Source organism: Rana temporaria, chromosome 1 (genome assembly GCF_905171775.1).
Source record: "Rana temporaria chromosome 1, aRanTem1.1, whole genome shotgun sequence".
NCBI lineage: Eukaryota > Metazoa > Chordata > Amphibia > Anura > Ranidae > Rana > Rana temporaria.
This window is the reverse complement of record NC_053489.1, coordinates 684,490,591-684,501,052: the sequence shown is the minus strand read 5'-3', so window position 1 is coordinate 684,501,052 and position 10,462 is coordinate 684,490,591. Positions and strand designations below refer to the sequence as shown.

The 10,462-nt window shown below is 43.6% G+C and overlaps 1 protein-coding gene across 3 annotated transcripts in view; it reads left to right on the top strand.

The window, feature by feature from the left end:
- Nucleotides 1-10,462, top strand: part of LOC120924690 (C-type lectin domain family 10 member A-like) — a 76,288-nt gene that overhangs the window by 3,673 nt on the left and 62,153 nt on the right. For 2 of the 3 annotated variants that reach the window (XM_040335698.1, XM_040335696.1), the window contains exons 2-3: nt 14-65; nt 6,350-6,438. In XM_040335698.1, the coding sequence (XP_040191632.1) occupies nt 6,405-6,438 (34 nt within the window). In that variant the 5' untranslated portion in view covers nt 14-65; nt 6,350-6,404. The remainder of the gene's footprint in view (nt 1-13; nt 66-6,349; nt 6,439-10,462) is intronic. The other variant, XM_040335697.1, reaches the window with a different exon arrangement.

The window sequence follows — 10,462 nt, the reverse complement described above, 5'->3', positions numbered from 1 at the left end:
GGATTTGTGACAGATTGATGAACTCCCATCGATACTCTGATTGATCAACCTCCAAAAATAATCAGGTGAATGTTTTTGTAAAAATGTTATTATATTTCCGCGCTAGGACTGGGTAAATGAGCTGCTGCCCCCTGGTTGATCCCTCAGGTGAGGGTCAAGGTGTAGTAAATTAAGTATGTGTTCAGGGTATTGGCGCTGCTAAGTGTTAATATTGGTATGACTTCAGTGTACCTCTAAATTGGTGAATAAATTTGCAATGTCGGGTCCCTCAATATGATAAGCTCATGTGGAGAGCCTCCAATAATGGTTGGGTTCCCCTTTTTATTGGTTTGTGATAATTAAATATCAAAGTGCAATATATATAGTGCAATCACCCCGTGTATATCCTCTGATCAACAGAATACAAATCAAAAGTAAAAATAATAAAAAAAGGTTATATTTCTGTGTGTAAGGTGACCAAAAGTCGGCTAAATCCAACTTGTCCACTAGGTGTCACTCCAGTACCTTTTTGTTTCTATTAGGTATAATTGTTATGAGTGGCCCAGATTCAGTAAGAATCTGCGCCTTTCTTACGCAGGCACAGGGCAGCGTTTTTGCCCTGCGCCCGCGCAAATTTTCTGCGCTGCCCGCGATTCACGGAGCAGTAGCTCCGTAAATTGCGGGGGCGCTGTGAACCGTACCAGGACGCCCTCAACATGGGGGGTGGGTGCTTTGTGGCAGGGGGCGTCCACCCCAAAGCACCCTGTCCCCATGTTGATGAGGACAAAGGGCCTCTTCCCGACAATCCTGGCTGTTGTCAGGGTCTGCGGGCGGGGGGGCTTATCGGAATCCGGGAGCCCCCTTTTACCCCTACCCATCCACCTGGAGGAAAAAAGTATCAATAAAAAAAACACACTAGACAGGTTTTTAAATTAATTTATTAGGCAGCTCCGGGGTCTTCTTCTGACTTCTCCTCTCTCTCTTCTCCCACTCTCCAGTTCTTCTCCTCTCTCTCCGGTGCCTTCTGCCTTCTGCCGGGCTCCTCCGCTATCTTCTTCCAGCTCTTTTACTAGCGGTCTTCTCCGTCGTCTTGTTCCCTCTTCTCTTCTTCCGATGTTGACACGCCGCTCTCTCCCACTTTAATGCGCGTGCGCAGTGCGCAACGACTTATATACAGCAGGCATGGGGCGTGGTCACTGAGTGATGTCACCGGTGACCCCGCCCCCTATGTTTATAAACAATATTACTTTGTATCTCTCTATCTCCCGTCTGATCAATGTTTGTTTATAAACCATGGGCTGGATTTAGGTAGCTATTACGGCGGCGTATCTCCAGATACGCCGCTGTAATTTCAAATCTGCGCCGGCGTATCGTTACGCCGATTCTCAATGGCAGGTACGCTCAAAAAATAGGCTTCCTCCGCCGACGTAACTTGAATGCGGCTGTGTATAATTGTGTGCAATATTACGTTGGCCGCTAGGGGCGCTTCCGTTGTTTTCGGCATAGAATATGCAAATTACCTAGATACGCCGATTCACAAACGTACGTACAGCCGGCGCAATTTATTTACGCCGTTTACGTTAGGCTTTTTCGGCGTAAGGTTGTTTCTGCTATTAGGAGGCGCAGCCAATGTTAAGTATGGACGTCGTTCCCGTTTCGAAATTTAAATTTTTTACGTTGTTTTTGCGTAAGTCGTTCGCGAATAGGGCTGGACGTAATTTACATTCACGTCAAAACCAATACGTCCCTGCGGCGTAGTTGGGAGCAATGCACACTGGGATATGTACACGGACGGCGCATGCGTCCATCGCGTCAGGTTATCATACATTTACATAAAACACGCCCCCCTTCCACATTTGAATTACGCGCGCTTACGCCGGCCCCATTTACGCTACGCCGCCGCAACTTACGGAGCAAGTGCTTTGTGAATACTGCACTTGCTCCTGTAAGTTACGGCGGCGTAGCGTAAATACGATACGCTGCGCCGCCTTAAGAACAAGCGCAGGTATGTGAATCCAGCCCAATGTTACTTTGTATCTCTCTATCTCCCATCTGATCAATGTTTATAAACAATGTTACTTTGTATCTTTCTATCTCCTGTCTGATCAATGTTTATAAACAATGTTACTTTGTATCTCTATATCTCCCATCTGATCAATGTTTATAAACAATGTTACTTTGTATCTTTCTATCTCCTGTCTGATTCCCTCTTCTCTTCTTCCGATATTGACACGACGCTCTCTCCCACTGTAATGCAGTGTTCGCGGTGCGCAACGACTTATATACAGTAGGCATGGGGTGTGGTCACTGTGTGATATCACCGGTGACACCGCCCCTTATGACGTCACTGTCCTATCATGCCTTTTTTCCTCCAGGTGAATGGGTAGGGGTACGATGTACCCCATACTCATTCAAATAGGGTGGGTGCCAGGATCTGGGCTCCCGGAATTCGATAAGCCCCACGCCCGCAGACCCCGACAACCAACGGCCAGGCTTGTCGGGAAGAGGCCCTTGTCCTGACCAACATGGGGACAGGGTGCACCCACCCCCATGTTGAGGGCATGCGACCTGGTACAGTTCAGGAGGGGGGGGGGGTGCTCGCTCGTCCCCACCCCCTTTCCTGACTGACCAGGCTGCGTGCTCGGATAAGGGTCTGGTATGGATTTTGATGGACTCCCGCGCCGTTTTTTTTGGCATAGAGTTTCCCCTTAAAATCCATACCAGACTGAAGGGCTTGGTATGCCCTTTGAGGGGGAACCCATGCCAGTTTTTTATTTAAAATTTGGAGTGGAGTTCCCCCTCTAGATCAGCAGAGTCGCATGCCAAAGTCGGAGAATGCAAGACGGCGTTTCCGAATTTGATCCGACTTCAATGATATTTAATGGGCTGAAGTAGGATCAAAGTCAGACCAAAGTAGTACGGGGAGCATTTTCAAAGTCGGACCGACTTGTGTTGGACCAGTGAAGACGCTCCCATAGGGAAACATTGATTTCCACACGCCATGCAACATGAGCTCCCAATGTCGGAGAGTTTGTCGGAACCGTGTGAACCCGGCCTAAAACTCATATTGAAGTTTAGTGTTCTGAACATTTAAACAATAAAATATGTATGAGATGTATTTATTATATACAAGTTGTAGCTCTCAGCTTGTACATTTCCATCAGAAAGGCTGTGTAATCTTCATTCACAATTCAGTTCTATGCTGATAGTTTAGTTGTACATACAAGGTGATGCATCATGTACCTGACCACAGGACAGAGAGGCAAGAATAAACAATGTTACTTTGTATTTCTCTATCTCCCGTCTGATCAATGTTTATAAACAATGTTACTTTGTATCTCTCTATCTCCTGTCTGATCAATGTTTATAAACAATGTTACTTTGTATTTCTCTATCTCCCGTCTGATCAATGTTTATAAACAATGTTACTTTGTATCTCTCTATCCCCCATCTGATCAATGTTTATAAACAATGTTACTTTGTATCTATGTCCTGTCTGATCAATGTTTATAAACAATGTTACTTTGTATCTCTCTATCTCCTGTCTGATCAATGTTTATAAACAATGTTACTTTGTATCTCTCTATCTCCTGTCTGATCAATGTTTATAAACAATGTTACTTTGTATCTATGTCCTGTCTGATCAATGTTTATAAACAATGTTACTTTGTATCTCTCTATCTCCTGTCTGATCAATGTTTATAAACAATGTTACTTTGTATCTCTCTATCTCCCATCTGATCAATGTTTATAAACAATGTTACTTTGTATCTATGTCCTGTCTGATCAATGTTTATAAACAATGTTACTTTGTATCTCTCTCTCTCCCATCTGATCAATGTATATAAACAATGTTACTTTGTATCTCTCCTCTTAAAGGAGTTGTGAAGGTAAAAGTTTTTTCACCTTAATGCATCCTATACATTAAGGTAAAAAAACATCCGAAAATACGAAATTACTTTCCTGACCCCTCGAAAGTCCCGCGCCTGCCCCCGACATCATCTTCGCTGCTCAGCCTGGCCATTGATTGGTTTACAGTGGATGGATTGAAAGCAGCGCAGCCATTGGCTCGCGCTGCTGTCAATCACATCCAATGACGCGGTGCGCCAGGGGTGGGGCGAGTGATACAGTGAGCGGCTATGGCCACCGGCTATATCACAGGAGCGCTCCCGCAAGAACGTAACACCATGCAAGCTCGCATGAAGGTGTTGAGTCCTTGCGGGGAGGAGCCGAGACAGCCGCCGAGGGACCCCAGAAGACCAGGTTCGAGGCCACTCTGTGCAAAACGAGCCACACAGTGGAGATAAGTATAACATGTTTGTAATTTGAAAAAAAAAATTAAAAAAAATATGTTTTATCTGTAACGATCCTTTTCACGGTTGTTGGTTTGTTAAATTTTTCTGGTTAATACAGTGTCAGTTGTTGTAACCTCTTCCTGTTTGGTTTGTTGTCCTTGTCTTTAGATTTCTGTATCAAAATAAATACATATTGAAGTGCTAAACCTTTGGTGTGGCGCTATTGTTCTCCATATACATTCAAAGAAACAATTGACGGCAGCAAACTAATAAACAACAAATACCAACAATTACTAATATCAAACAACTACCATTCATTTATCAAACAACAAGAGCTACCATCAGTACCAACAACAACAAGCTATAAACAACACCAGTAACACTACTACTACTACTTCTTCTACGACTACTACTACTACTACTACTACTACTGCTGTTTTTTTTGCCTTTCTCTGGATCAACTGTGGGTATGGAGTTGGGTGTATGGGATTGTACTACGTTTTTTATTTTGTTTGTTTATTTATTTTTTGTGGTTGGACTGGATGGACTTGTGTCTTTTTTCAACCTGACTAACTATGTAACTATGTACTACTTCTACTACTACTTCTTCTACTACTACTGAAAGGCTAGAGTTCCCCCATAATATCAATGCATTGTAAGGCTTGCTAGAGTTCCCCCATAGTATCAATGCATTGTAAGGCTTGCTAGAGTTCCCCCATAGTAATAAATGCTTGTATGTAGATGTATCCTTTAACCCAGAGCTTCTAGGATTAACTACACAGAAACAACCTTGCCAAATGTTATTATGTACTGAGCAGAGAACAATAACACAGATAAAGGCGTGCAGAGGGGACAAAGGTTTTAGTTGGTCACACAGAATATAGATTGCTATGTTTTACACACGTTGTATAAATTGTGACGAGTATTACTTGTATAAACTAATTAGTTAAATATGATTGGCTGAGCCAAGGGCGTTCCTTTTCTTGTATGATTTGATTAGGTGCAAGTACGCACAAGAAAACAAAGGCTAGTCTTGGATTCACCATATTGTTGTGTGTGTGCTTGACTCGCCGATGCATCAGAGAGCTCCATATATCCAGGAGTCCTAAAAGCCCGGGTCTAGTTGAACCACCAACCTTACAACTACTTCTTCTACTACTACTACTACTACTTCTACTACTACTATCACTACTACTACTACTACTACTTCTTATACTACGACTTCTTCTACTACTACTACTACTTTTTTTTTTTTTACAGGATTTATATAGCACCAACAGTTTACGCAGCGCTTTACAATATTAAAGGGAGACAATACAGTTACAATACAATAAAATACAAGAGGATTAAGAGGGCCCTGCTCAGAAGAGCTTACAATCTAATAGGGTGGGGAGGCGGGTGGTACAAAAGGTTGTAACTGTGGGGAATGAGCTGGTGGAAGTGGTAAAAGATTAGTTGGAGACGTGATAGGCTTCCCTGAAGAGGTGAGTTTTCAGGGATCGCCTGAAGGTAGCACGAGTAGGGGATATCCGGACAGGTTGAGGTAGTGAGTTCCAGAGGATGGGAGAGGCTATGGAGAAATCCTGGAGACGAGCATGGGAGGAAGAGGCAAGAGAGCTTGACAGTAGGAGGTCTTGAGAAGAGCGGAGAGGACAGTTTGGGATATGTTTAGAGACACGATTGGTGATGTAGCTTGGGGCAGAGTTGTGGATGGCTTTGTAGGTTGTGGTAAGTATTTTGAATTTAATTCGCTGGGTGATAGGAAGCCAGTGTAGGGATTGGAGGAGAGGTTTGGCAGATACTTCTTCTACTACCACTTCTTCTACTACTACTACCACTACTACTACTACTACTTCTTCTACTACCGCTTCTTCTACTACCACTACTACTACTTCTTCTACTAACGCTTCTTCTACTACCACTACTACTACTTCTTCTACTACCGCTTCTTCTACTACTACTACTATTACTCATATATTAGTAATAATGATGATAAGAAGAATCTACCTTTTGTATTTTATGCACCTAGACAATGTAACATAGTATCATGTAAACGTATCTTTGTATGTTCCCAGTATTAGAAGACGCGGATCACACGGCATTCCGAATTCCATTTGTACTCGGTGCACAATGAGCAAAAGGGAAGATCTGGAGACGGAGTCAGGTAATTCAGAGCTCTGATCCTGTAGAATGCTGGGTTTGGATGGAGTGAAGAGACATTAGAACCACGAGGACACAGAGAAGAATAGTTCTGGGGGTTCAGCATTATCCAGTTGCCTGAAGAGGTTAAATTTGGACTAATTTCCTGGATCCTGGGATGTAGCTTCTCCACACTAGACATGTGCGTTTCGGTTCGTAACGAATGGATTTTCGCACAAATTTGTTGTAGTATTCGTACATTCGGATCAATTCGAACATCCGAAAAGCTGTAAGACCCCAAAAATACGAAAATTACGGAATTACGAATAAGCAAAATAATGAACAAGCGAAAATACGAACGTACGATTGGACAATCTTACTAAAATCCGAAACGGCAAAAGAACGAAAATGACATCTATAACAAACGATTAGCATTCCGTATTTAAAATCCTTTGTTCGTAGTTTCGTATATTCGTATTGTCATTTGTGTGTTTTGTAAATCTGTTTCTATGTCTGTTGGTGAATTTGTGTTCTCGAATGGTTCTTTCGAATGGGCACTGGGCAGTGTAGTTAGTGAGTGATGTATCCAGGGCCGCCATTATGGGGCCCCTTACACAGCTTCAGGCATGGGTCCCCTGGAGCAGAGAACCGGGGGGGGGGGGGTGCTGCCGCCTGAAATTGAAAAGCGTGGGGGGCCTTGAGGACCTCTCGGCCCTTTAATAAAAAAATATATATATATTTAAAAAAAACATTCATAAAAAAAAGGGGGGGGGGGTTGCCATCCGGATTTCTAAAAAAAAAAAAATGTTCCTTTAATAAAAAATAAAATAAAAATGCATTAATTTTTTTTTTTTTTTTAATAAAAAAAAGGGGGTTTGCCATCTGGGGCGCTGTGGACCTCTGGGCCCCTGGGGACCTCCGGACCCCTAAAAAAGAAAAAATTGGCCCTTTAATAAAAAATAAAATAAAAATATATTAAAAAATATATATATTTTTTTTATAAAAAAATAAATAAAAAAAGGGGGGGTGCCATCAGGGGCCTTGTGGGCCTCTGGGCCCCTGAGGACCTCTGGACCCCTAAAAAAGAAAAAATTGTCCCTTTAATAAAAAATAAAATAAAAATATATAAAAAAATATTTTTTTTTTATAAAAAATAAATAAAAAAAAGGGGGGTTGCCATCTGGGGCCCTGTGGCCCTCCGGGCCCCTTACAGGTGTACTGCCTGTACCCCCCAGATGGCGGCCCTGGATGTATCTTACTTAATATCTTAGCCAATCAGCTTATCTCGTTTGTGCTGAGTCACATTGGACAGTGTAAAGCCTCGTACACACGATCCGACTGCAAACAAACTTTTCCGTGAATTTTTGTCTGAAGAGAGTTGGCCAGACTTTTGAAACCATAAAAGTTTGTCCGATGGAGCGTACACACGGTCGGATTTTTTGGAAAACGCTCATTTTGACGTTTGTTGGCAAAAAGTCAGACCGTGTGTACGGGGCTTAAGAGAAAGTCTATCTTAACCACTTAAGACCCGGACCATTATGCAGGTAAAGGACCTGCCCAGTTTTTGCGATTCGGCACTGCGTCGCTTTAACTGACAATTGAGCGGTCGTGCGACGTGGCTCCCCAACAAAATTGGCGTCCCTTTTTCCTCACAAATAGAGCTTTCTTTTGGTGGTATTTGATCACCTCTGCGGTTTTTATTTTATGCGCTATAAACAAAAATAGAGCGACAATTTTGAAAAAAATTCAATATTTATTACTTTTTGCTATAATAAATATCCCCCAAAAAATATATAAAAAAACATTTTTTTCCCTCAGTTTAGGCCGATACGTATTCTTCTACCTATTTTTGAGAAAAAAAAATCACAATAAGCGTTTATCGATTGGTTTGCACAAAATTTATAGCGTTTACAAAATAGGGGATAGTTGTATAGCATTTTTATAAAAAAATATGTTTTACTACTAATGGCGGCGATCAGCGATTTTTTTTTGTGACTGCGACATTATGGCGGACACATCGGACACTTTTGACACATTTTTGGGACCATTGTCATTTTCACAGCGAACAGTGCTATAAAAATGCACTGATTACTGTGAAAATTATAATTGCAGTTTAGGAGTTCCTAAACTGCGCGACCCACGGCTGGGCTCTTAAATGCTACGAGAGGGTTTGGTCCTGAGGAGGCCTCTTGGATTTCTGCATCTGAGGTCTTTGAGCCCCATTTGTTGAGGAGGTTTCATCTGGGATTTCCCTTTAGGCCTAGGACCAGGCTGGGAGGGGGAGGGGCCATACGAGGGAGGGTACTGTCATAGTTATGCAATAATGTCTGGCAGCTTACCAGTCTCATGTGTCCATTAAAGGCCTGACCCTCTTTCTGGCTGTCTTTTATCACCTTCCTCCCTGTATGGCCCCACCCAGGCCATCCCAGGAAGTCTATATTAACTGTTGCACTACAGGCCTGCAGGGCTGTTCAACCTTTGTTTGTAGCTTGTTCCTGTCTGCAGTGTGTTACGTTTACCTTCCTGTGTACCGACCTTGGCTCGTCTCTGACTTCTCCTGTTTGCCTGTTTCCCTGACCCTTGGCCTGTTCCTAGGTTACCCTTGTCGGCCAGTTGCCCCGACCTCGGCTTACCCATCACTATCGCTTATCCTGGTTGCTGCTTCCCCTTTCTCCCTGCGGAGCGTGACCTTGGGCACCCCAGGGGTCGCGACCTGGATCCAGCTGCAGCGAAGGCCATCCTCACCACCAGAGGCTCTGGTGAACACAAAGCTGGGTCTTAGACTCCGCGCCCTGGGGAATCTTGGGCTCACGCTTCCTCTCTGATCGCAGCAGTCGGCCATAGGGTTCACTACCCTGTGGTGCATCCCTGACCCCAACGGGGTGCACTTGTCACCTGGCCACAGTTGACCTGACACATCATCTGTAGAGTAATGAGTCTTCTCAGACTCCTAGTTGTTCCCATCATCTGTAGAGTAATGAGTCTTCTCAGACTCCTAGTTGTTCCCATCATCTGTAGAGTAATGAGTCTTCTCAGACTCCTAGTTGTTCCCATCATCTGTAGAGTAATGAGTCTTCTCAGACTCCTAGTTGTTCCCGATCAGCTGTAGAGTAATGAGTCTCCTCAGACTCCTAGTTGTTCCCATCATCTGTAGAGTAATGAGTCTTCTCAGTCTCCCAGGTGTTCTCATTAGTTGCCGGGTAACAAGTCTACTCACATACCCCCTACATAGCTTAGGGGTGTCAAACTGGCGGCCCCTCTAGCTGTTGCGTAGCTACTGTCAGCCTTGCAATGCCTCATGGGAATTGTAGTTCTGCAACAGCTGGAGGGCCACCAGTTTGACACCAATCCGGTCCTCAGAGCAGGAAACACCTTAAACTTCATCGGCCTCTGCACTTGCGATTGTTTTCGTTTCCCAATACTTCATTTTCCCATCACACACGTTCCTGGATGAGCTCTCAAAGTTTGGGTGAGCCCAGGTTCACACTGGGTACGATTTGGTACGATTTGAGATGCGATTTCACATGTCAAATCGCATCTCAAATCGGCGGCAATTGTCGGCAATGGCACTGTCCTAATTGGTGCAACGCCGCATCTGCGGCGCTGCACCGATTTAAAAAAGTAGTTCCTGTACTACTTTTTGCGATTTCGGGCCGCGATTTACATTGAACCCTGCACAGATGTCTCTTAAATCGCGGCCGAAATCGCGGCAAAATTGCGGCAAAACCGCAGCCGCGATTTTACCGCGATTTTGAATTCGCAGCAGTGTGAACCTAGCCTTTGGCAGCAAAAAACAGCTGTATACGGGTTCAAGTCACAAAGTAGATATTTGCCAGCACACCATGGATCAACACAAAGTAGCATTCAAATGGATGATTTATTGCATGACTTTAGTACAACAGATGTCCTTACTTCACTTAACTTACCATCTCCCAAAAACCTTAGTATCCCCCCAACCTCTGCCCATTAAATTGAGACCACACCATTGCTTGTTGGGGAAAAATAGGCCGTAGCAGCCTGATTTATTAAACATAATAGATTTTAACACA